Source organism: Pipistrellus hanaki, assembly GCF_964339955.1.
Source record: "Pipistrellus hanaki genome assembly, chromosome: 2".
Classification (NCBI taxonomy): domain Eukaryota; kingdom Metazoa; phylum Chordata; class Mammalia; order Chiroptera; family Vespertilionidae; genus Pipistrellus; species Pipistrellus hanaki.
The window spans coordinates 187,619,143-187,645,768 of record NC_140504.1 but is presented as its reverse complement, the minus strand read 5'-3'; the positions used below and the strand labels follow the sequence as shown (position 1 = coordinate 187,645,768).

At 50.6% G+C, this 26,626-nt stretch overlaps 3 protein-coding genes across 4 annotated transcripts in view; 1 reads left to right on the top strand and 2 right to left on the bottom strand.

Annotated features, from left to right (window-relative positions):
* Positions 1–741: 741 nt before the first annotated feature.
* LACTBL1 (lactamase beta like 1) lies at positions 742–12,944 on the bottom strand (the record flags this gene model as incomplete). Its single annotated transcript, XM_084871318.1, has 7 exons — positions 742–1,768; positions 3,349–3,454; positions 4,591–4,829; positions 5,803–5,960; positions 8,147–8,256; positions 9,492–9,624; positions 12,933–12,944. 7 exons carry the CDS (start codon positions 12,942–12,944, stop codon positions 742–744), a joined length of 1,785 nt encoding a protein of 594 aa, XP_084727444.1.
* A 7,430-nt stretch (positions 12,945–20,374) lies between these two features.
* Positions 20,375–22,555, bottom strand: TEX46 (testis expressed 46; the record flags this gene model as incomplete). Its single annotated transcript, XM_084871317.1, has 2 exons — positions 20,375–20,572; positions 22,364–22,555. 2 exons carry the CDS (start codon positions 22,553–22,555, stop codon positions 20,375–20,377), a joined length of 390 nt encoding a protein of 129 aa, XP_084727443.1.
* Positions 22,556–25,389: 2,834 nt separating this feature from the next.
* Positions 25,390–26,626, top strand: part of KDM1A (lysine demethylase 1A) — a 62,198-nt gene continuing 60,961 nt past the window's right edge. For both annotated transcript variants that reach the window (XM_084874919.1, XM_084874918.1), the window contains exon 1: positions 25,390–25,878. In XM_084874919.1, coding sequence (XP_084731045.1) covers positions 25,534–25,878 — 345 coding nt within the window. In that variant the 5' untranslated portion in view covers positions 25,390–25,533. The remainder of the gene's footprint in view (positions 25,879–26,626) is intronic.

Here is a 26,626-nt window from a genome sequence, read left to right as displayed (position 1 = left end):
CATGCATGAACCTCCGAACATCATGCTGAGCAAAAGAAAACAGACACAAAGGACTACACTGTGCGATCCCATTCATACGGGATTCTGTAACAGGCAAAACTAATCTAGAGTGACAGAAAGATCAGTGGCTGCCTGAAGCTGGGTACAGGGGAGACGACTGACTGCAAAGCTGTAGGAAGGACGTTTGGGGGTCGATGGGAATGTTCTGAATCTTGATGGTGGTGGTGGGTATACATACTTGTAAACATCACCAAACTATACCCTGATAATGTGTGCATTTCATTTTATGTAAATTGTAACGCAGATTGATGTTTTTTAAGACAAAACCCAAGCCCATATTTTGTCTTAGGTTCAACAGACACAAAAGTAAAGTACTTCGTCAGTGTGCTGTTAAAAATATGTAAAAGTGCCCTAACTGGCTCAGTGGATAGAGCGAAGGCCTGTGTTTTCAAGGATCCAGGTTCAATTCTGGTCAAAGGCATGTACCTTGGTTGCAGGCACATCCCCAGTAGGGAGTGTGCAGCAGTAATCTATTCAATGTTTCTCTCTTGTAGATGTTTCTAACTCTCTATCCTTCTCCCTTCCTCTCTGTAAAAAAAAATCACTGGAAAAAAAATATTTTTTTTAAGAATGTAAATGCTTTATTCTAAGTTTCTGTACTTGGCTCTTCCTCTCGGGTGGATAAGAAATAGTTCGCACCCGGGCTGTGGTCCGGGGACCGCACTCTGAGCAGCCGGGCCCCTACCCCGCCTTGTCAGCTCCCTGGGTTCCAGGGGAGGACGCGGCGGGGAGGACGGGCTCGCGCAGCAGCCGCAGCACCCGGTAGGTGTTCAGCCCGGGGACGTCGAAGCCCGGGGACAGCCCGTGGCGGTCCAGCGGGTAGAAGTGGACGAGCTGCCCGTGCTGGGCCTCGAGCGAGAGCCGGGCGCCGTCGCCGAGCGGCAGCGCGCACGGGAACTCGCGCGCCACGTGCAGCTGGAAGACGCGGCCGCGCACGTGGCGCAGCGCCAGCGTCCGGAAGGCCGGCGGCACCAGGGCCTCCGCGCGCGGCCCGAACTGGCGCAGGCGCAGCTCGCCCGCCGGCCCGGCCGCGCGCACCTCGTAGAAGGTGCGGTTGGCGAAGGTGAAGAAGCCGGCGAACGGGCGCGCGCTCGGGGGCGGGGCGGGGCGGCGTTCGGCCTCCCGCAGGGCGCGCTCCAGGGCCGGCAGCAGCGCGTCGTAGGCGCGCGCCACCAGGTCGGGCCCGGGCGGCCGCGGCCCCGCCAGCAGCAGCACGAAGCCCAGCCGCAGCTGCGGCACCAGGGAGAAGGTGGCGGCGTAGCCGTCCAGGTCGCCGTCCTTGCGCGCCACGCGGTAGCCCCGCTGCGCGTGGAACTCCCACGGGGTGCCGGTCTCGCGGGCGAAGTAGGCGCCGCCGGGGCAGGCCAGCAGCGGCGCCAGCAGCGTCCTGGCCGCGTCGGGCCGCAGGAGCCGGCGGGGGCCGCCCCCCAGGAGCACCGCGGCCAGCTTGGCCAGGTCGGCGGCCGTGGAGTACATCTGGCCCGACGGCCGGTACCAGCCCAGGTCGTAGAGTGGGGCCGGCCGGCCGCTGCCGTAGAAGCCGGCCGCCAGGCGGGCGCGCACCGGAGGGGTGAGGTCGAAGCCCGTGTCTGCCATCCCCAGCGGTTCCAGCACGTGCTCGGAGAGCCAGCGCTGGTAGTCCCCCTGAGCCGTGTGGGCCGCCAGGACGTGCGCCAGGAGCGAGAAGGCCAGGGTGCTGTAATGGCACCTGGAACGAGAGGGGTGTGTGTGTGGAAAACTGGGGTGCAGCCCATGATGAGGGAGCATTCCCAGGCCCGGCCAAGTAGCCCCTTCCGACCTGCTCAGACTGTCTGAAATGCCCCCAGAGTTTCATAGGACTGGATCGGGCAGGAAAGGAACCTGCTTCACTGCATCCCAGAGGGGTCAGACCCACCAGAGACTACGGATCACTCATTCTACATCTGGGAAGAGAGGAAGGACGGCCCAGAGAGGCGCAGGGACTTGTCCAGGGTCACACAGCAGGTAGGAGGAGAGCTGGGCTGGGCAAGTGGGAAAGCAAATCTTATTGGTCCTTTACATTTTAGTATGATTTACTTTAGCAAACAGAAATCTGGAGTCTTAGGCTGTTGGGGGGAGAAGCGGGGGCAAGGTGGAATTATAGGGATCATGTGGTTCAAGGATAAGAAACAAGGGGCAGGTTTTCCCCTCCCTCCTTCCAGCTATGGCAGACACCAGCATTCGGTAAGAGGTCTCTCTTCTTTCCCAGAGAAGGTGCAATTTCAAAAAGGCTCAGACAGATGAAAATCCACAAATCCTTTTAGACATTCCTGAACTCTAGCCCAACCCCCCCCCCCTTAATTTTTTATGTTTTTTATTTTATTTAGAAGAAGGGGGAGAGTGAGAAAAAGAGAAACATCCATTAGAGAAACATCGATCCGTTGCCTTCCATATGCATCCTGTCGGGGATTGAACAACCTGGTATATGCCGTGACCGGGGATCGAACCTGCCACCTGTGGTGTACAGGACAATACTCCAACGGAGCTAGCCTGACTTCCCTTTTCTACAAATGAGGAAGGTGAGATCCCAACAGGCCAAGTGCCTCCTCCAAGGCCTCATGGCAAGTTAGTGGCACAGCTGAAAGGAGGACTCCAGCTCGCAGATGCCTGAGCATCACCTGGGTCCTTTCTTCCGCCGGGAAGTGGGGCCTGAGGTTCAGCATTTGGAGAAACTGGGCACCTTTTTGCAAAAAAAAAAAAAAAAAAAAAAAAAAGGTCAAGAAGCCTGGAAGGGTGCCCCGGAGGCAGGGGAGTGCCAGCTGTCCTCTGTCCAGCCCCTCGCTCCCTGAGCTGGGCTTCTCTGTTCGGTGGCCACCCCAGCTCTCCACTCCCATCAGCATCCCATTTATTTCCATGCTGGCCCTGCACAGCATCTCTATTTATCTCGTTTATCTGTTCACTGATAAGAAGGCTCACTGTTAACTCACAAGAATGCAAACTCCATGCAGAGGAACCTGGTTACTAGTAAACATGTTGCTTCTGTATCTTGGTTAGCACATTCCGGGCACAGAGTAGGTGCTCAGTCAGTGGTGAGTTGATGAGTGCAAAGAACTCAAGGTTCAAACGGCACCTGCCTTGCTGTAACACCCTCTCTGGGCCTCGGTCTTTCCAGCTGTGGAATAGGGGTTGTATTCCGTGACCCCGAGGTCTCTTCAGGTTCTGACCAGCCAGGATGAGAGGATGCAGTCTGTCTCTGGGATGGGGGGGTTGGGGGGGGAGTATCTCGAGGAGGATCCTAACTTTGGCAGAGCACCAAGGCACACTCCTCACCTGGTTCCCGGGTCCGCCACCAGCACATCATCCTTGAGCAGGCTCAGGGCCTCCTGGGTGCTGCCCCTCCACAGCAGCGAAGTGGATCGCAGCCTTCGGGGCAGCCCTGGGGAGGAGCAGTGGTCAGACCTGCTGGGCTAGCTGAGGGTGGATGGGGGGGGGGGGGTTATTGGGTGCACTGGGTTGAAAGGTAACAACAAAATCACCCGAACAACAAAAATGGTCCAGCATTGCCGAAACCGGTTTGGCTCAGTGGATAGAGCGTCACCCTGCGGACTGAAAGGTCCCGGGTTCGATTCTGGTCAAGGGCATGTACCTTGGTTGCAGGCACATCCCCGGTAGCGGGTGTGCAAGAGGCAGCTGATCGATGATTCTCTCTCATCGATGTTTCTAGCTCTCTATCCCTCTCTCTTCCTCTCTGTAAAAAAATCAATAAAATATATTTTTTTAAAATGGTTCAGCATGGACTCTCCTCCTGCTTGTGTTTTAGTGGGACACAAAACCTTTCAAGCCCCAGTCCCCTCACCTGTGATGTGAGGGACATAATATATATAATCATCCCCCTATCATAGGGATGATGTGAGGATTGGGTAAAATAAAATGCTTAGCATGGTGTCTGGTCATAGCAACTGCTCAAAAAGTAATTATCATCAACTATAGATAGCAGTTTGATTCAACAAAATTCTTGAGATCAGTGGCCAGACAGCTTTGGACTTATCTAACCACTTGGACTTTTCTGTTTATTAGCTGTGAAAACTATTGGAAGAACCATGGGGTTTGGGTTCTCTCCACCTCTCCGTTCAATGGTGGATTTCCAGCTTCTGTTTTTGTGCCAACATGTGTTCTGGGTCCTGAGGAATTGGTAATGAACAAAGTCCCTGCCTGTGTGGAGTGAGTGGAGAGGCCAGACAATGAGCAGATACATATTCATGCTACAGAGAAAGTAATTTGGTCAGACCAAGGCCTTGCAGAGCGGTCCTTGAGCAGGTGAGACCTGGAGAAGGTGAGAGAGGGAGCCATTCTTCTCAGTAGGAATGTCTCGGGCAGAGGGAACAGCACATGCAAAGTCCCTGAGGCAGGAAGGTCTTGGAAAGTTTGAGGGATAGCATGGCCCAGCCGGTGTGGCTGGAGACGAGTGAGAATGGGGAGACTTTGGCCAGTTCAGGGAGCAGCAGAGAGTGGGCTCAGCCTGGCAGGATAAGAGTCCTCTCCACGGTTCCCCCCACCTGAATTACCGTTCACCTGAGAGCTGGCTGGCCATCCTCCGGAGGGTGACGGGCGAAGGCCTGGGGGCTGGGCCCGCCTCCTCCAGCCCATCCATCAGGCTCTGTTGGGTGGGGGCTGATGCCATGCCCAGCGGGTTGTTAATGGTGAAGGAGCTGGCATAGCGCTCCAGAGGGTCATCCAGGGAGGCTACGGTGCCCTCCTCCCACAGGCGGTATAGCATGAGGACTGGGAAGATCTTGGAGACGCTGGAGATCCTAGACAATGTTGGGGACACAGGGGTGCAGAGGGCATACTCTTGGCCCCACAATCCATCTCTACCCTGCACCCCAGCCTCCAACTCTCTAGTGTTCTAGGGAAGCACTGAATCCTACTGCTTTATTTAATGTCTCAGATGAAAACCCACCAGCCTCTATATAACTGGCTTTGGGATGCTTGAGAATATTCCAGAGGCAATAGGGCTGGGCTAAATGGACATTCCTGAGTATCTGCCCAATGGCAGGCCTTCCCCCAAGCCCTTCCCACTGTGGACAGACCTGGTTGGGTCATGCCTCTGCCTCTCACTGGCTAAGGGGTCTTGGGCAAGTCCTAGACTTTCTGAGATTCGGCTTCCTTGTCCGTTTCACAGGCTGTAGAGAGGATTAAACAAGAGCATGCTCCTAAAGTGTTTGGCAAGATACCTGGGGGTAGTGAGTGCTCAGTAAGTGACAGAAAGTATAATTGTTGTCCCGTACTTGGCCCGTAGCAGGTGCATTGTGAATGGAACTCTTGCAGTCCTCACTGTAGTGAGCAGATGTGTTCACTTTGCATTGTAAGCCTTAAGGGTCCTGCAGGCAGCACCTCGGCAGGGATGTGTGCAGCAGAATGTGCCCAGGGACTTCCATCTGGGCCACTGCTGCTGATTGGCAGGGACCAGGGCCAGGAGCCCAGGACCTGGGCATATGGACGTGAGGGAAGGAGGGGACACAGGGAGCCTCTTGGAGTTAGGGAGGTTTGGGGCTAAGGGATCTCCAGAAGCGATTCCTTCCTGGCCTGTTACCTCTGTGGTGTGACGTCGGGCACTCACTGGTCCTCTCTGGACCTCAGTCTCTTCATCTATAAAACTATCAAAACTTAATGAAGGGCTTGGAAACCCCAGTCATGGTTCACTTGAGTTCCCCTACCTCCTAAGTCCCCCCTATTCTCCCACCCCACATCCCTCCATAGGACCCTGCAGGTCACCAGGCTGACCGGTACATGGTGTACTCATTGGGGGGGCCGGAAGCTGGGTCGGAGCCATTCTTCTTCCCGAAGTTCCCAGTCCAGAGCACGGCGTCATTGTGGATGACAACTGCAGACATGGCCGCCAGCCCTGGGGCAGACAGTGCCTGGCGCAGGATCCTCTCCACCTTGCAGGAGAAGAGCAGGAGGCTCAGAATGTGGGTGCAGAGGCACACACCCCACTTGTCACCTGCACACCCTGCCCGTGCCCACACCACACCTGCACACAGGTCGCCTTTCCTGGCTCCCCTTCACTCTCCCCCAGCCCCACCCCCAGTTGCTGGAGAGGAGGCCAGGGAGCCTCCAGTATTTGGGCTCTCATACCATGGCCCCCACTCTGGCCGCAATCAGAGCCGCTCCCCTAGAATCTGTTTTACATGTGGGGATCCCTCATGAGATTTTTGTTCAAAGAAACATTTCCTTGGCAAAACGTAAAAGGAGGGAGGGGACAGAACTATTGATCTAGTCAAACCCTTGTCTTATGCCCTAGAATAGTAATTTTTCAGCCCATGCGCCCAAGAATTTTAAAAATATGCACTATCTCCAAAAAGTAAAATATGCACTATCTGACTATTTGGTCAGGGGTGCTGACCTTTTTTCTCTTGGATTATCAAATTTTAAAAATGACAACAGCCAATACAACAGTAGTCAAGTGGTGTGAATAACTCAAAGTTTATACCTTTTTTTTTTTTTTTTTTTTTTTTTTTTTTTTTTGGCCAGGCAAAAAATAATAATTTGTTTTCGGTATGCCGCAGAATTTTAGTGATTGGTTTATGTGTGCCATGAGATAAAAGGTTGCAACTCACTACCCTAGAAAACTTCCAATAGGCCTAGTCTGACCCCCTAGTGCTGGAGAATTCATTATTTCTAGAAGGCCCCTAATTTCTCTTTTGAACATTTATTGAAAATGCCTCATTCTTTGCAATGACGGAGTGTAATGATGATGACAACAGCTAACGTATACTGGACGTTTAGAATGTGCTAGGCACGGTAAAGTGATTTTCATACACTGTCTCATTTAACCCTCACAATAAATAAGTGCTAATTTCTCCCCATTTTACAGATGAGAAAACTGAGTCTATGAGATATGAAAGTGACTTGCTCAAGTGACTAATGGTTCATGGAATCAGAGTTAGAATCCCAGGCCAAGTCCAGCCCCTGTTCTTCATTAATCGCCTTGCTGAGTGATTTTGCATATCCTGAGTTGAGATCTGTCTACCTGTAGCTTTCACCCCTGCCCTAGCTTTGTGTCTCTAAATCTGTTTCCTCCCCTATTGATAGTGACTCACAAGGTATTCTGACAAAGAGGTTAGCGCATACTAAGTGCTCACTACACGGCAGCCAAGGTGTTCATGGTTGCTTTTTCATTAATTACCATGACACACACATACACACACACACCCCCCCCCACCCTGAGAGCCACCCGGCACCCTCTGTTCCCTCTCCTTCACAAAAGCCTCCCATGTGTTTGCCGACAGTGAGTGTGCCTCTCTGCACTGGCCTGCGCCTTCTCTCCCGTGGAATCATCTGCCTCCTTCCCTTCAGGTGTTCCTCGGGTGACGGTTTCAAATCTCCCGCCACGCTGCTGCCCTCACCTCTCTGATCGCATTTCATTTGTCTGCATGCCTCCTGAGGTGAGTGACCCCAGTGGGCGGGGTCTGACTGGCACAGACTGGAGCCCGCTGACAGCCCCTTCTACTGTTAGACGGTCCTCAGTGGTAAAAGCTACATGGTGGGATGTTTCGTTTTAATTATTTTGCAGTGGCCTCTGTCATCCTCTCCAATCTCATCTTTCTCCCCCCTCCACCTATGGCCCCACCAGAGTGAATTGCCTCGTGGTTCTTTGTGTGCACCTGGCACTTACTCTGCTGACTCTGGGTCCTGGCACAGGCTGTTCCTTCTACCTGGAGCACAGCCTCCACCCTCCTCCCTCCCCCATCAAGCTCCTTTATTATTCACATGCCCATCAGCTGGTGTCTCCTAGTGTTCACATCTCAGCTTAGACACCACTTCCTCTGGAAGCCTTCCCTGACCCTAAAGTCAGTTCCTTCGCGCCCCCTGCCACAGTCCCTAAACTTTCCCTGTCCTCGCTCTTACCCTGTGTTATCACTGTTTATTATCTTCACTGTTCCTTCGTTCCCGACTGGCAGCTTCTTAGGAACAAAACACTATCTTCTTTCTGCCGTGTCCCTGGTGTCTAGCTCAGAGTCCGTGCTCAGAAATTACATGATGAATGAGTGCCACGTCCAGTGCAGAGAGTGGCCCTCCCCTTCAACACTCAGGCCTGGCACCCACCCTCCTGGGCCATACTGACCTTTTCCAGGGCCTCCTTCAACACGGGGAGAGGGTGTGCCAGGGGCACAGGCTCAGGGTGCTGGGGGCACATCCTCACAGGGGCAGAGGGCGCCTCTGGTCCCAAGGACCCTGCCGGGAATATCACATGGTGAGAAGGAAATAGCAATCAGGATAAGGGTCTAGAGGGCATCCTAGAAGAGATGGGAAGGTGGCGGCAAAGGCCAGAGCCGTACCTTGGGGCCAACCCTCCCAGCTGGCAACCCTCACCAGGAATATCAGGGAGCAGAGACCAGCCCTGGGTATCCAGGAGCAAAGAGCAGGGTGTGCCTGGAGGAGAGGGGACAGTTCCATGCACGCCACCTGCAGCTTGGCCTTCAAGATACCCATTAGGCCAGAGTTCCCTGTGGCAGCCCTTCTCTCTTGCACGCCCGCCTTCCTCCCTCTGTGTGGTCAGCAGATTTAGACAGGTTCCTGCTTGGGGCAGGCTGAGCCATGTGCTGTCTGTCTGTCTCTCTTCCCCCAGTTCTGATTATGTGTTTGGGTGGGGAAGTGGGCTTCCACTTCCACTTGGGGCTCCACTTCGGCGTCAGGCCTAAACCACAGGGAGAACTCAGTCTATCACCAGAGCCAAGGGTTCAGGCATGGGGGATTCAGGTCTAGTTCTGCTTTGGTCTGGCTGTATGGCTTCCTTGGAACCTCGGGGAAGAGGGCGCGGGCATCCCAACGGCCCCCAGACCTCTCCTCGTCCCCTGAAGAGCCATGTGGAGTGGTGAGGGTACAAGCACCTTGAGGAGCTGCACCCTTTCCAAGTCCTTCCTGAGACTCCCCAGAACCAAGACTAGTCGGGAAGTTCACTGTGGCCATAAATTCTTTTAGCGCCTTCCAACTCTAGACTCTGGCTGGCTTTGAGAATGAGGTAGAATTGGTCATTGATCCTGGGTCTTCCCAAAATTAGGCCTTCATGCGCCTTTGCTCCCTGGGAATACTGCCCCCTCCTGAACAAGCCTGGGATAGCGGTCTTGAGAGGGAGAATCCACATGGAAGGAGAGATCCAGCTCTCCCACTGCATTGGAGAGAGAGCTCAGATGAGACCAGCAGCAGAACTGCCAGCCAGCCCACAGACTAACAGAAAGAATGAATCACTTCGTTTGAAGCCAGCAAGTTTGGGGTTGGCTTTAGGATCCTCATTTTATACACAAAGGCATCAAGGCACAGAGAGATCATATGACTGGCCCCAAGATGAACAGTTAGAGGCCAGAGCTTGTGAGTCTAAATCGTACGACGCCCTCGGGTCAGGAGTGGCAGCTCAGAGCCCCCAAGGACCCACAGGGGCAGGAGAAACTGGAGGATGTCTCTGCACTCACCGGTCTTCAGTTCGGGGAGGTAGTACTGCCACAGGAAGCAGCCGGTCATGAGCACAGAGAACAGAAAGAAGAAGCTGCAGGAAGCTGGGAAAAGCCACCTCTTTACTTTCAGCGGGCCAAGCCGCCAGCCAGCCTGGAATGGGGGAAACACAGGGCACAGCTCCCATGGGACTCAGCCAGGGGGAAGAAAGAGAGGGACCCCACCCTGACCCCTTCTATACCTGAAGTTCACCCAGACATAATGGAAGTCCACAGGGAAGTTCTAATGTGTGTGTGTGTGTGTGTGTGTGTGTGTGTGTGTGTGTGTATTTTACACCTGGGAAACCAAGGTCCTTCCCAGTATGACCCATTCAACAGCTCCGCCATGAATGTACCTCTGCACCTCTGCACCTCTGCGCCTTTGCATAGCTTGTTCCTTCTGCTGGGCCTGCTGTCTCTCTCCTGTATACTTAGTGATACATCTCCTCCATGAAGCCTTCTGCAACTGCCTTCACCCAGGTCCCCTCCAAGGCACTTGGGACAAGCCTGTTATGGCATAGATCCAACTCTCTCCCTAGTACAGTAGTTGTTTGACTACTGCTGGCCGATTTACCTAATGGAGGGGGAATTCTCCAAAGATTCAACCTCCTCCCCTGTCCCCAGATGAAACACCCATTCTGATCTTGGTGTTTGTCATCATGCATGCTTTTATTCTTTGTGTTTACGCGTCCATCAAGAGCATGTAGTATTGTTTTGCACATTTTTAAACTTACACGAATATTATTCTCCTGTATTATCCTTCTGCAACTTGTTTTCCCCCCCACTTGGATACACATAGTTCTGGATTATTCATTTCAGCTTCTGTCGAGGATGCTGCTACATGAATATACTTCATAGTGGAATAGACCATGGAGATGGGCCAGGCTTCCTTACAAACGGGACAATTTTATACATTCGAGGTGAGAGCACTATGCATAGGAGTGAAATTTCTGGGTGGTAACGTATGGCCATTTTCATCTTAACCATATTCTCTCCTGCACTCTCCAGAGTTGTTCCAGTTTACACTCCACCACCGGTGATTCTCATTGCTACCTTTAATTTTCATTTTCTCTGTTGCTAATAAGGTTAAACACCTTTTCATGTGTTTACTATTTATATTTGGATTTGCTTTTATGTGAATGGCTTGTTTTTATCCTTTGCCTATTTTTTTTATTCAATTTTCTTCACTTAGAGATCTTTATAAGTTCTCTGTGCTTCTGCTTCCTTACCTGTAAAATAGAGATGATAATGGCCCTTGCCTCATAAATTTGTAAGGATTAAATGAGTTAATACGTATAAAGTACATCTTGTCCGACACATTGTAAGACCTGTTAACTGTTATTCTTGAAGAGAGGGTTTTTGCAATGGTTTTGGTTGTTGCCAATCAAATTTATCAACACTGTCTTTTTTTGTTTGCTGTGCGTGTGTGTCTGCGTGCATGGGTTTGCTTAAGAAATCCTTTTCGCAGAGATCTTAAATGTAGATTTCTATACATTCATATAAAAACATGTTTGGTTTTAGTGTAAGGAAATGATTTCATTTTATTTGTTTTTATATGAATTATCAGTCATCTCAGCACTTCCACTGGCTTGTCTACTGCCTCCGAGACATACAAGTGTCTGCACATACTGGCACCCGTTTTCTAGGCTTTTTCACTTAGAGTCTCTCTGAGTTTCTAGTCCATCCCTCCCTGTTAGTCCTCCCCTTTCAACTCCACGGACCGTTCCTGCCTCTTCCTCTTTGCACCTTGATGCATTGCTCCCCTCTGTGCCTTTGTACCTGCCCTTCCCTCTGGCTGCCCTTTTCCACTGACAAACGTGGGAGAGCCCATGACAGCTGTGAAGCCTCCTCATTCTCCCCCAGGGTCCTCTCCTCTCTGCGCACTCGTCACTGCATTGTTACAGGAACCTGCATTGGTTACTCCTGGCTTCTCTGTCTGGCCCCAACCAGGTGACTAGTGTCTCCAGCACCAAGATCATTCCTTCAGGGCTTTTATGCCTGCAACACCTGACACTGGCACATTCTCAGGAAATGTGTTTTGAACTTTACATCGTCCTGAGTCAGTTGTAATTCTGGATACATCCCTTTCCCCTCTTAGGGCCTCCATTTCTTCAACTGCAGGAGAGGGCTGGGCTATTTATGAAGAGGATAATGTACATCTAGAAATCCCGTTTGATTTCAGAAGTATCTCCCAGCTTTAGAATGTGGTACTCATACTGAAGCCATTCTTTATTCATAATCTCTGAAGATTGGAAACAACCTAAATGTCCTTCAGCTGGTGATGAAAAGATAAACGGGCACATCCATGCAATGGGATGCTGCTCAGCTAAGTACAGGAACGCACTGCTGACGAACACAATGATGTAGTCATGGGCAGCAGATGGTGGTGCTGGGAATGTCGCTCTGTGCTGTGCACCACCCCACCCTCTGCACCCCCAACTTGCAGCCCTCCTCTGCGGCCCAGCCTCATCACACGTCTCTCCAATGTCAGGATTTATTCCCATTGACCCAAAAGTGCAGCCAGTATCTAACCTCTAAGCTGCTCACCAGCTGCTCACATTTGGACTTGCAATATCCATTAGGAATCTCTCCCCTCTCCCTTCACTGGTGTGGGGTGGGGGTGAGGGGAATGGGAGAAGGGAGAGGCGAGAGCTCAGGAAGTACCAGGCTCTCCCAGCCCCACCCATAAAACAGCAACCCCAGCTCCTTTTCGGGTAGTCCAGCCCACACACCCTCACCTCCTTCTCCTCTCACTGCCCACTCTGGGACAGCCCTTCCTGTCCAGTCATTTGTTCAGAAACAATCCCCAAGAGCAAGCTGTGTGCTGGGCACCGTGCTACCTCCTGTGGAGCCAGCAGGACGGTGGAGCGGTCAGACACAGGGCTCTGGGCCCAGGCGAAGCACAGCTTGATTCCGGTTCCGCCCTTACTACCTTTGGACAAGTGGCTTCACCTCTTTGAGCCGCAGTTTTCTCGTCTGCGTAATGGGAATGGCCTTTGTCCTACACCCCATGGAATCTCAGTAAGGGTAAATGAGACGATGCTGAAAGCCGCTCACCGGTGGGTAGCTAGTGTTGTTATGATAATTTCCCTGGGAGACAGATGTGCTCAGGTCATGGGCACAGAGCTCTGGGGGCTCCAAGGTACCTGTGAGCTCAGCTTTGGGGGGCGGGGGGATGGTGGGAAGGAAAGCTCCGCTGAGCAGAGAGTTGGGGATGAGTGGGGGGCGCTCTGATCAGAGGCCTGGAGATGTGAAAAGGAAGAGGAGCTGTGACTGGTTTTGAGAACTTGAGCTAATAGGCTCAAAGCACTCGGAGCTTCCTGGCCAGGGGTGCACCCTAGGAATGTGGGGATGACGATGAGGTGCTGAGGGAAATCTAGGCTTATATTTGAAGCAAACCTAGTGGGTGGGGCCAGGCCTCACCTGGGTGTTCATGCTCTCCAAGGCGTGGAAGGTCCCGGCTGGCTGAGGATTCAGGTCCACAGCCCAGGAGACACTGCGTGGGAAGTTCAGTCACAGGAGCGAAGGCAGAGAGTGATGGCCGGGGGTGAGGCTGGAAAGAGAGGAAGGGGACAGAAATGCTAGGAGAAGTGGGCAAAGCAAGCCCTCCCCTTCACAGAGCCCCACCTCCAAGGCAAGGAGAGGCCAGCTCAGCGACCCTGGAGGGTGACCAGCTCTCTGGTCTGCCAGGTCTGTCCTGACTTTAACATTGGACATCTCAAATTCCGCAGTCCCAACCGGAAGAGTCGATTACACACACACACACACACACACACACGTCCGCACACCACACACACACACCACACACACACCATACACACACCTCACACACACCACACACACACACCACACACACCACACACACACACACACACACACACCACACACACACACACCACACACTCACCATACACACACATGTCCGCACACCACACACACACCACACACATACACATACTACACACACCACACACACACAAACACATACACACACTCCACACTCATACACATACTACACACACACACCACACACGCACCACACGCACACCCCACACAAACATACCACGCACACATACACACGTACCACACACACCACACGCATACACGCACCACACACACATACGCACATACCACACACACCACACACACATGCCACACACACACACTCACACACACTGTCAGACCCCCAGGATGCCTAGCCCCAGCTCACCTCTCTGGAGGGCTCAGGAAGGGCAGGGTAGTTGAGGCCCCGCCATGGCTGGCCAGTGCCTCTCAGGGTCCGTGTTCCAAGGACAGGACGACTTCCTGGGCTCTGAGCCGCAGGCTTCACCCAGGCTCCCAGGGGCTGGCAGACGTGGTGCCTGATTTCCCCAGCACTAAGCCCTCTGTGCCTTCTGCCGTGGGGATTAGTTCTTGGGGTCCCCCAGGCGGGGAGGGGGGAACATCTGGCAGGGAGGCTGGCAGCACCACGTGACCCACGATGCTCCAGGCTGGTGAGTGAAGAAGCAGTCTTCCAGAAAGCCTTTGTCAACCCCAATATAGAAGAGACGATGGGGCTGCCAGGACAACCCACCCACCCCCACCCCAGCGCCTCCACTACCTCTGAGGAACTGGGTCTCCAAGGAACGCAGTTTGAAGACCACTGGGCCAGCCTAGTACTTTCATTTATTTTTTTTATTATTTTTTTAAAATATATTTTATTGATTTTGTACAGAGAGGAAGGGAGAGAGATAGGGAGTTAGAAACATCGATGAGAGAGAGTCATCGATCAGCTGCCTCTTGCACACCCCCTACTGGGGATATGCCCGCAACCAAGGTACATGCCCTTGACCGGAACCGAACCCGGGACCCTTCAGTCCCCAAGCCGACGCTCTATCCATTGAGCCAAACCGGTCTCGGCGTTTTATTTATTTTTTTATTAATTGATTGGGGGGGAGGGGGAACATTGCTTGTTGTTCCACTTATTTATGCACTCATTGTTTGCTCTTTGTATGTGCCCTAACCAGGAATCAAACTCAAAACCTTGGCACAGCAAGACAGCACTCTAACCAGCCAAGCTGCCAGGCAAGCCTGACCATTAAACATTCCTATAACTCAGTTCAAATCCAATTCTGTCCCTGCCTGCGTGGCCTCGGGTAAGTCGTGCCTTCTTTGTTTCTTCATCTATTAATATAAAATGGAGATAAGCCCTACCAGGGGTCCTCAAACTTTTTAAAGTGGGGGCCAGATCACGGTCCCTCAGAGAGCTGGAGGGCCGGACTATATGAACTACTAATTCCTACTGTAACACCTCGGCTGCGCTCACTGCCCAAAAAACCTGGCGGGCCGGATCAGACTCCTCTGCGGGCCGCATGTGGCCCGCGGGCCGTAGTTTGAAGACCCCTGCTAGACGGTTTTCCTCAGTGGAACCTGAAGGGTCACAGGTTCAATTCTGGTCAAGGGAGCTTGCAGGAATTGATGTCTCTCTCACATCGATGTTTCTCTCCGTGTGTGTTTCCCCCTCCCTTTCACTCACTTTAAAAAAATTAATAAATGGTACCCAGCTATGGTGGCTCAGTGGTTGAGTGTCGACCTATGAACCAGGAGGTCACAGTTCGATTCCCAGTCAGGACACATGCCTGGGTTGCAGGCTTAATCCCCAATCGTGCAGGAGGCAGCCAACCAATGATTCTCTCTCATTATTGATGTTTCTATCTCCCGCTCTCTTCCTCTCTGAAATTAATAAACATAATTTTTTAAAAAGGGACAAAGGCAATGGGTATTTCTGAGAAAGGGAAAGGGAAAATTATATCAGAACGAAGACATTTCTGTTGGTACAGATAATAGAACATGGTGATGTTCATTCTAAACAATGTTTTTCATTTTCGGGCCACTAATCATCAGTCTAGTTGTCATAACTGCTTTCCTATTATCATTGCAAATGTTCTTTTGCAAGGCATGAGGCTTCTTAGGTCCCATCCCAAGGTTATTGTGCCCTGTTTTTAACATTCCAGGGTCTGAGGTATAAGGCAGTTCCTCTGGATGGCAGCTCTGGCATTTTAAAGTGGCTCCACTTATGATATTGTTTACACTGGAGAGCTTTTACAAACCTCTGCTGTCTGGGTCCCAACCCCAAAAGCCCCCTGGAGTGCCACATGGACATCACAATGTTTTAAGACTCCTTGGAAATTCTGTGTGGTTAAGGTTGAGAGCCATGGCCTCTGGCCAGGGTGTGTCCAGCTCATTTCAGATATGTGTAGGAATCATCTAGGGATTGAGCTAAACTGCAGGTTCTGAGTCAGTGGGTCAGATGGTACAGGAAAGTCTGCATTTCTCACAAGAACCCAAGTGGTGTCGATACTGGTCCGTGGACCACCCTGTGAGGAGCAAGGCTCTGTTATTTGTGGATTGCACCAGCTTCCACCATCATTTTCGTTGCCTCCCAGCCACCCTGTGGTTGGATGGGGCTTGACTTAACATCTCTCTTTGCTGGTGCTCAGCGTGGGTATGTGAATGGGTAGAGGCAAACTTTCTGGATCTTCTTCTATAACCCTCTGTGATTGGCCTGCAAAGAGGATTGATCAATTAGAGTGAGAAGAGAGCTGAGTGGTTTTATCCAAACTCCACATTGTATGGCTGGTGGAACAGGCTCTGAGAGGGGAGGTCATACAGCAAGTGGGGTGACAGCGATGGAGCTGGGATCCAGGTTTTTTCCATTGCACCTGGCTGCTTGGCTCCTCTTTCCTGAGGCTCAGAGCAGGCCGGGTAGCCTGCCTCTGGGTCACCGACTGAGTGGTGATAATGTCCCACAATCCCCAGGGGCAGGTCTGTTCTGTGCCCATTTCACACCTGAGGAAACTGATGCTCTGAGAAGTGAGGAATGGGATTTGGACCCAGGAGTTCTCGCTGATTCTGGGACATGTATGCATCTCTATGTTGTCTCCCCACTGGATGAGGAGGTCCTCTAAGGCAGCGGTCTGGTGGTCCATGAGGTCCGAGAGGTTGGTGACCGCTGCTCTAGAGCAAGGACTGCTTCTCGTTTTGGTTTGTGTCACCAAACCAGGACTGAATGTCTGGAGGATCAGTCAATCCCCTTCAAGGTTCTGCACCTCTTTGGATCAAGACTTCACCCCCAGGACACCAGCTCCTCTGTGGGAGCTTGCCCATTGCCCTCAGCCCCAGTCCCAATGAAACCATTTCTCACTGCCCAGACTAACCTGCCCCTCCGGATTTTAGCTAAAATCCATAGCATGTCATATAGAAAAGTGGCCACACGGCGGCAGTAGGTACCCATGTGTAGCTACTGAAGCCACCACCTCTGAAGAATTTGTTCCTTGAGTACTCTCCCTGCAGGCGTTTGTCCAAGGACTTTTTCCCTCCCTGAACCAAGATAATCTCCACAACTGCCCCTCAGGAGAGGAAGGAGTTAATCATCTTCTCTAGAGCTGAAAGATTCGATGAAGTCCTTTGCTTAAAGAACCTTCAGTGGGCGCCTGCTGCTCTTTGGAAAAATCATGTTTATCTGCTACACTGATTGTTACCCAGACCTTTAGAAGGTTCCCAAGTTCAAGTGGGCTAGACTTCAGAGACTAAACCTCAACCGGTGGACCCTTGAGTCAGACTCCAGAGTTCAGATCCCAGCCCCACCACTTGCTACTTACTAGAGGCAGATTTGTGCACCGGTGGGGTCCCTCAGCCCGGTCTGTGCCCTCTAGCAATCCGGGACCCCTCGCTGGATGTCAGACCGCCGGTCGTTGATGCAGTCTGACATCCCTGAGGGATGTAGTAGTGTGCGAAGCAGCAGGCAGTGGGGGAGGAGCCCGAGCCTGGGTGGGCCCACACCGTTCCCACTCATCCTGGCCCTCTGCGCCTGCCACTGCCTCCATTCAGTAGCATGCCACAGAGGCCCGAGAGGCTCACGCCACTGAAGCTGTGCTTGCCAGCCATGAGCCAGGCATCTGGAGCCCGTTGGTCAGCTGAGCGGAGCTCCCACTGTGGGAACATACTGACCACCAGGGTGTAGTTCCTGTGTTGAGCATCTGCGCCCTGGTGGTCAGTGCATGTCATAGTGACTGGTCGTTTGGTCACTTAGGCTTATAGATGTGACTTGGGTCAGATTTCTTGGCTGCACTTAGACCTCACCGTGCTCTTCTATAACAAGGGTATTGAAATAGAACTTGCACCCATGGGTGGGAGCAAGGATTACATGAGCTAAGACACCTAAAGCACACGGTGCCCAGCTGGCTCACAGCAAGTGCCCATAAACAGTAGCCACTATACATATAAAGCTCTCGCTGAGCTAATCTAGACAAAGTAGGACTATTCCTACCTGAACCCGTTTTCGGACATGGGCAGTTATATGTTGCTTTCTCTTGAGTTCGAAGAGGAAGTGACCTTAAAGTTAAAGTTGTAAATGCTTTATCACATGGGAAATTCATCACGCACTCTGAAAGTGTTTTTACTCTTAATGTGGTATATAGGGAGATATTAGAGTAACTTTAATCAATTTATCAGTCATTGTTTTTATCAATGTTGTTTTTATGTCCTGTGTTTGTTGTTGTTATATCATGTTGTTATTTTTTCCAATTAATTTCCTTTCAATGAGCACAAATCCATGCAGCAGGCCACTGGTTACTATAACCAACAAAGGATTGCTAACTAGACTCAAGACACAGTTAAAGACATAGCTGAACAACTATATACCACCAGCAGGATGATGTGGGAAAATAGATTGGCCTTGGATATGATTCTGGCAGAAAAGGAGGAGTATATGTAATGTGTGGGGGGGGGGGGTGAAGGGGCGGGGGGGGGGGAGCAGTGTTGTGCATTCATCTCTGACAACAGCTCCAGACAGAACGATCACTAAGGCCCTACAGGGATTAACAACTCTAGCTAATGAGTCAGCTGAGAATCCTTGGATTGAGGATCCTTTCTCCGATTTAGCAATGGTTTGGAGAATGGAAGGGAATGACAGTAGTGGATGTTATATTATCCATGTTTGAGAGGTCTTATCTAAACGTTAATTGAAACCACATTGACCAAACAGCAAAATAATCTCTTAGACACAGCAGAGCAGGAAAGTCAATGAATGTTAGCCAAGTTTGAAGAAAAGAGTTAAATAAGAAATGGGAAGAATTGTGAGAATAAACAAGTAATCTTTTCTGTCAAAGAAGGAGTTTAGGCAGCCATAATTTTGGGTCAAGTGACTTTCAATTCCCCTGCAGGCCACCATTTTGAAATGGCAAAAGTCAACCCCTCCTTTTAAATCAGCCAATCACGCAAGAGTATGAGTTTAAGCTCTGTGACCAATCAAGAGTGAGGGACAGGTCATGTGCATCAGGCATAAAAGCCTGAGTGGACCACCCACTCAGTGTGTGCATCATACTCACAGACCCTGTGCCTGCACACCCTCCTGCAGGAGTAAAGATATTTGCCTTGCTGGCTGGCTCCCAAGCATGCTTTGTGTTGTTCTACCAGGACCCCTGATACCGGGGGCTCTCTGTATTCCTAACAATAAATAAGCTAAGTGGTATGTTAGAAAGTGACACCTGCTATGGAAAATAGGTAGAGCCAGGTAAGAGGGACAGGTTATAAATATTAAACTGGGCAGTCAGGGTGGCCTCATCGAGAAAGAATTTAACAGATCAGCTAAAGGAAGAAAGGGAGTCAGATATATAGACAAATGAGGAAGAGCATCCATGGTGGGGGAGTGTCCAATGCAGAGGCCTTAGGATGAGACTGTGCCTAGCTTAAGGACCTGTATCAAAGATACGCTTTAGAAATAAATGACTGCCACGTAGATGACATTGAGAGCCATCACTACAGGAGTGAGATGGAGTAAAGAAGGGATCTGAGGACTGAGCCCCGAGGTCCAGAGGTAAATGCAGCTGGGGGACTGCCAGTCATTTGGTTTGGTTAGAGTTTACAGGATTGTGGGAGAGGTGATTTTAAGTAGGACACCAACGAGGTACGAAGCCACAGTGAGGTGGCGCTGCCCTTTCCAGTCTCCTATGGGAAGAGTCTCAGCTTGGTGCTAGCATGCCTTTTAAGCACTAACACTTGCTAAATCTCCTTTTTTTTTTAACCCGAAATTCACAGGTTCAGATCCATCAGAAGGCAACCCAGCTCTGGTTAGAACTTAATAACATCATTTAGTTTCCATGGTCTTTATTTTGACAGTTAAGGTCTATTTCGGGCAAATGATGCTGTTTTTAACTTACAAATAAATTATTTACCTTTATTATTATTATTATGTTCCTTTACAGATACATTTATTTAAGGAAAAATAGTCCATTGAAAGGGACAATGTTGAGTTGTCTCATGTCTCATGTCAATTCAGGTGTCTCATGACTATGGCAAAAATCACAGAGGTGGTACCCTAATGCCTACTCTGGGGTAGAGCATAAAGCTTGTGGGGGTGAGAAATGGGAAGATCACGGAGCTTCTGAACAACGAGTAAGGAGTGTGGGTTTTATTCTGTCAACCACGGGGAGACGTTGGCTTGAGAATAGGCAATGGGCACACTCAGAGCCTGGCCTGGCAGGGCTTGCTCTGGCCTCTGGGTGCAGAGTGAGGGGGAGATTGGAGGGTGGGACAGGCACTGGGGAGAGCTGTGGGAGACTCAAGGTGAACAGGTAAATGGCGCCCTGAACCAGGGTCCCAGTGGTCCAACTGAAGGGGAGGAAGGGCTGGCTCTACAGCTGTCAGGCTGTGTCATGGGATGCTACCTGGCTGGCCTGCTGAGTAGATGTCTTTTCCAGAGGAGATCTCTCAGCCTCCAACCATCCTCTCCTGTGAGATTCACTAAGCAAGTCCAATAGTCTCCGATGGGGTTTTACTGAGTAAAGGTAACATCAGAAGAAGCCAGCCCACCCCAGTCTCCGACCTCAGGGGGAGTTGGACGTGCACTCCGAGTAGCCAGAGAAGGCGGAGTCCGGTCTCCTCGATCTGTGCTTCCTCGCGGCAAACATCTGCTGACGGCTCGACCTCTTGTGGTGATTCATTTTATTCCAAACGATGAACATCTGGTTTTCTAAGACCTTCAGCTTCATTTCACTGAACATAAGCCGTTCAAGGATCTTGTCCTGGAGGGCAAAGCAGGCGTGCAGTCTCTCGACTTCTCTCCTGCTCATGGCGTTGCCGTTGCCATTGCCGTTGCCGTTGCCGTTGCCGTTGCCGTTGCCGTTGCCGTTGGATTCGGCTTCAGGGGTCTTTCGTTTCTCTGTGTTTTCCTAAGCTCCCACCAGCAGGAAAAGAGGAGAGATTGGTTAATAACAATAGTCCCCCTTCCCGTGCCGGATGACTTACAACTGTCACCTGAATGGATTCTCACAGCCCGCCGAGAATCGGGGCTCAGCATCATCCAGCTTGTGGGAGAGACCCCACACTCCCAGGACCCACAGTTTCCTTTGGTTCATAGAAGAACATAAAAGCTTTAACCCAAATGTATCTGTCTGTCTCCAGGGCTGTGCGTTCCCCAGCCCTGCTGCCCAGTCTCTGCTGGCCAGTCTCTGTGTCTCGGGACATGCTCTTCTCTCACCTGCCCCTCACCCAGAGTAATAATGCTTTAGCTTTTCTTTTTGGATTCAACTATAAACTCCTGGTCTTTCCACCCCTTTAAAAATTAAATCTTTCAGACACACACAAAAAGTAAATATTACAACCAATACCCATGTCTCCATACTAGCGTGAGAAATAAAACATCACAGATGCCATTGCGGCTCCCTCTCCTAGAGTGTCTCCCTCCCTGCCTGAACCTCATCTCAATTGCAATCCTGAATCCGGCGTTTACTTTTTCCATGCGTTTCTTCATTCCGGTAGCTCTCAGCCAGAGGCTACTGTGTCCTCCCAACGGACCTTGGGCAATGTCTGGAGACATTTTTAGGTTGTCACAAAAGAGGTGATGGGCGCTATTGGCATCTTATGGGTAGAGGCCAGGGATGCTGCTAAACATCTAATGCACAGAGCAGTCCCTCACAATGAAGAGTTATCCCGCCCTAAATGTCAATCATGTGGAAGTTGAAGAATCCTGCCTTAATGTACTTTCACTAAACATGTGCTTTTGGGGGGAGGGGTAAAAGATCAACCAAGGGACTTGCATGTATGCATATAAGCTTAATCAATCGACACAGACAGTAGGGGGGTGAGGGCATGTGCTGGGGGGTGGGAGCAGCTGGGGAGAGGTTAATGGGGGGAAAGGGAGACTTATGTAATACTTTGAACTTTGAACAATAAAGAATTACATTTAAAAAAAAGTGCATTCATAAACAAGATTGGTTATTGTTTGGCATATTTTTAAACTTTATATAAAATATGTCATAACATATGTACATCTCTCCTACCTTCGTTATTATATTTTTGAGATGTATCTATGTTATACATGTGTCTCTAGTTCACCCATTTTCATGTTTTCCATTAAAGCAAGTGTTGCCAATACCAGTTTGGCTCAGTGGATAGAGTGTCGACCTGTGCACTGAAAGGTCCCAGGTTCGATTCCGGTCAAGGGCATGTACCTTGGTTGCGGGTGTGCAGTAGGCTGCTGATCGATGTTTCTCTCTCATCGATGTTTCTAACTCTCTATCCCTCTCTCTTCTTCTCTGTAAAAAATCAATAAAATATATTTTTAAAGAAATAAAGCTAGTGTTGCTGTTACCAAAGCATATTGATGTCAAACAGGAAGTGGCAGTCTAGTGTGGTCCCAATTCATAGCTGAGGCACCTGAAGATTTGTGAAGGATGTGCTGCAGAGCAGAGACTTAGAGGTGTGGGTGCCTCAGTCTTGCCCCATGATCCCGACATCTTCCCTGTCCCCCAAACCCCAATCTACCTGTAAATATCCCATCACTCTCAACTGAAGGTAAGGCTCCTCTTGCTCACCTGTTGGGGCTCTGTGGGGGGGAACTTGAATTCATACTTGACCAGCCAGTTGCTAAGCAATAGCAGAAGGAATAGGAACCCAAACAAGGCTGGCTTATAGCTGATCATCCAAGCCACCAATGCCCCTATGGTGCCTGAGGAATCAAGTATCTCGTGGAGAGTCCTAAAAAAAGACATTAGATCTCCCAGCATTCTAGCTTTGGTGGCACCCAGGCCCCAAGACCCACCATCAGTCCCCCCTCTAGGACAGTTGCCTCCATACCAGGAGTCATGGCTGCGCCCCCCCCCCCCCTCTGAGTCATGACCAGCCCCCAGCCCCCAGTTGTTGCATAACAATAATATTAAGTACTTCTATGTCTTAAGCAGCCACTATGTGCCAGCCTTTGACAGGCAGTTTGCAAGCAACATCTCATAATGTCCTCATAACAGCCAGGTGATGTAGGCCTTAGTGATATTTCATTCAATCAACAGTACTTAAGGGCCTAGCCACTGAGAATAAAATACCCTCATGGTGAGATAGACTGCAAATAAAAATTATCCAGAATTTGGAAATAAGGCTAAAAGTTTACTGCAAGTTTGTTCACAGTAATACTAGAATATTATCTCACTGGCCCATCTGTTGGTCACCTGATGCTTTCAGGGAGGATAACTTTGACTTACTATTTAATATTGATTAGGGTCCCCACTCTGTAAAGCCAGATGTCAACTTTTATTGATTGATTTTTAAAATACGTTTTATTAATTTTAGAGAGAGAGGAAAGGGGGTGGGGGTGGAGAGAATGTGAGAAACACCCAGATCGGCAGCCTCCTACATGCCCCGCCCTTCCACAAGGGATAAAGCCCAAAGCCTGGGCATGTGCCCTGACCCAGAATGGAACCAGAAACCCTTGGGTGCGTGGGACAATGCTCAACCAACCAAGCCACACCATCCAGGGCCAGGTGTGAACTTTTAAAAAATGGGTAAGTTGCTCTAGCAATCCCACTTGGGAATATATATCCCAAAGAACTGAAAGCAGGGTCTTGAAGAGACATTTGCACACCCATGTCCATAGCAGCATTATTCACTATAGCCCAAAAGTGGAAGCAGCAGATAGTCCACCAACAGATAAGTGGATAAGCAAAATATTGTATATACAGACATTAGAATATTATTCAGTCTTAAAGATGAAGAAAATTTTGGAACTTGCTACAACATGGATGAACTTTGAGGGGATTGTGCTAAATGAAGTAAGCCAGTCACAAAAAGACAAAAGCTGTTTGATTCCAGTTACATGAGCTATTTAGAGTGGTCCAATTTATAGATACAGAAAGTAGAATGGTGGTTGGCAGGGGCTGGGGGTGGGGTGCAGGGAGTGTTGGGGAGTTATTGTTTAATGGGTACAGAGTTTTTCAAGATGAAAAGAGTTCTGGAGATTGTACAATCATGTGAATGTACTTAACACTAGTGAACTGTGTGTTTAAAGATGCTTAAGATGGTAAGTTTTATGTTATATATATTTTACCACAATTTAAGAAAATGAAACTAATTAGTTACAGGCCTACTGTGCCTTATTGTGTTTTGCTTTATTGTGCTTCACAGGTGTTTTGCTTTTTATAAATTGAAGATAGGACCCTCCACCAGCAAAAAGATTGTGACTGCCTTTATTGTAATACTTGCTTTATTATGGTGGTTTGGAACCCAAACCACAAGGTCTCCAAGGTATGCCTGTATTTCTGGTAAAAAAATAAAAATAAAAATAGTTAAGCAGAAAATGTGGTGTGTTTTTTTTTTGTTGTTGTTTTTTGGGGGTGGGTAAATGCAAATGAGTTCTGTCTGAGAGAAAAGATAAGCCCCAAAGTTTAGAGTTTAGTTTTATGGCATTGTAAGACATCAACTGCTTTTTCTTATTTAAAAACTAGAGGCCTTGTGCACGAATTCGTGTAGGGAGTTGGGGAAGAGGCTGGCTGTGGGAGCACACTGACCACCAGGGGGTAGCTCCTGCGTTGAGCATCTGCCCCCTGGTGGTCAGTGCATATCATAGCAACTGGTCAATCTGTCGTTCTAGTCTAGGGGTGTCGAACTCAATCAGAGAAGGGGCCAAAATCTAAAATCCAGCCTAAATCGCGGGCCGAATGGTTTACTGAACAGTCATAAACTGACAATGTCATAAACTGACAGCAGAGTGCAATGATGACAGCGCGGTGCGGGCCACATTGCAAGGCCTGGCGGGCTGGATTTGGCCCGCGGGCCTTGTGTTTGACACATGTGTTCTAGTCAATCTGTCTGCAACCCTTTCCTAGCATTCTGTTTTCCACTCACCAATGACTATATATATCAATTTTTCATATTCTCCTTTGAACCAGCTATATCGTCCTGCTGTTTTCTCAATAAACAAACAAACAAATATTTGACATGTGTTCACTATTTGTAGAAACAATAAACAAACAAGCAAACAAATATTTGACATGTGTTCACTATTTGTAGAAACAGGTGTATGGGGGGAGTGAGTGGACAAAGGGAATGGAGGTGTGAGGGAGCAAGGGCATGAACAAAGCTTTGGATGCTAGAACAATCCTGTTGTGCTCAAAACTGGGTTTATTAATCACTGTCCATTTTATTACCACGGAACTTGTTTGCTCTCCAAGATTTCCCCAGTACAACCAAGGACAATTATAAATAAGTGAGATTCCCATCCCTAGACCATACGCTCTTGGAAAGCAAGAATTACATAATTAAGCTCTTGTCACCTATATTGGTTGAATCGACGAATAGGTGAGTGAATGAGTGAATGAATGAAAATGAATGAATTTATAAGTGCATCCAAATCCCTGGGTGAAATGGTCGCCCTCAGAGGTGTAGTCTGGCTCAGAAGCCCTACGACCAGGACGGTGTCTCGGGGCCAACTCCAAAGACCACGGGGACGCTCTAGGAAAGCACCGCGCTCTTTGCCACGGTGCCGCTCTAGCCGCGAGGACGCGACTCTATGGCAGCGGGGGGCGGGGCCGTGGGTGTCTCCTGCTTTTTGTCCGGACGCGACGGGAGCGCGCTCCGCGCCTGCGTACACGGCGGCGGCGGCGGTAGGCGGCGCGCGCACCGGGAGCATCCGAGCGAGGCGGTGCGGCCCGGACCCACGTACCCTCGGACCCGCGGGTTGAGCGGCCCTCAGCCGTCAGCACCCAGGCGGCCGGAGATGCTGTCCGGGAAGAAGGCGGCGGCTGCGGCGGCCGCGGCGGCCGCGGCGGGCTCGGAGGCGGGCGCAGGGGTAGCGGCAGGCTCGGAGAATGGCTCCGAGGTGGCCGCGCCGCCCGCGGGCCCGTCGGGCCCCGTGGAGCCCGGGCCGGGGGTGGCGGGAGAGCGCACCCCCCGCAAGAAGGAGCCTCCGCGGGCCTCGCCCCCCGGGGGCCTCGCCGAACCGCCGGCGTCCGCCGGGCCTCCAGCCGGGCCTACCGTCGTGCCTGGGTCTGCCACCCCCATGGAGACGGGAATCGCCGAGACCCCGGAGGGACGACGGACCAGCCGGCGCAAGCGGGCGAAGGTGAGGCCCGACCCCCTCCCTCAGGCCACCCGTCCCAGCGCCTCGCTTTCCCGAGGGTGTCCTGCCCCCGTCAGCCCTCTTGCCCCACGCCCACCGGCTCTCCCCGGTCCGTCCAGTTCCACCGCACCTCCCCGGGGAGCTGGATAGGTACATAAAAAATATATGTACCCATAGTTTTTACTTTTATTATTTTTTAATAATAATAAATGCGGTCTTTGTGCGGGGACCCGGCCCTCCTGGGAAACGGGGGTTGCTGGGAGGGCTAATTCGCTCGTTCATTCGTGCACCTTTTCATTTTCCTGAGTGGCAAAAATGGCTCCCCGACGCGGAGTTGTGGTTGGCCTTGTTGGGGACACACATCGCCCGTGGGTCCCCGGGTGTGCCTGGGGCCGCCCCGCGGTGTTCAGGGAGTCTCAGCCGGGAGCCCTGGGCTGTGGGGTGATGCTAATGAAGTGCCAGAGAGACCGAAAAGAAAGGAGCATCTTTTTCTCCAGCCCTTGATGTGTGATAGTTTTCCTCGTGTTCTTTTGATTCCCTCAGTGATCTTTTGGCGTAGAATTTTAAAAACTTATTTGTAAAGATGAAGCTGATTAAGAGGGCTAATGTCAGTCTAGGTTCAAAAGTATGGGAAGGGAAGGATTTGCCATAGACTATAGTATATACACAGACAATAGCAGCCTCGCGTCTCCGGGTGCCAGAAGCCATGTTCAGAGCGTCATCAAATGTTTTGTTTCTGCTGAAACACCAA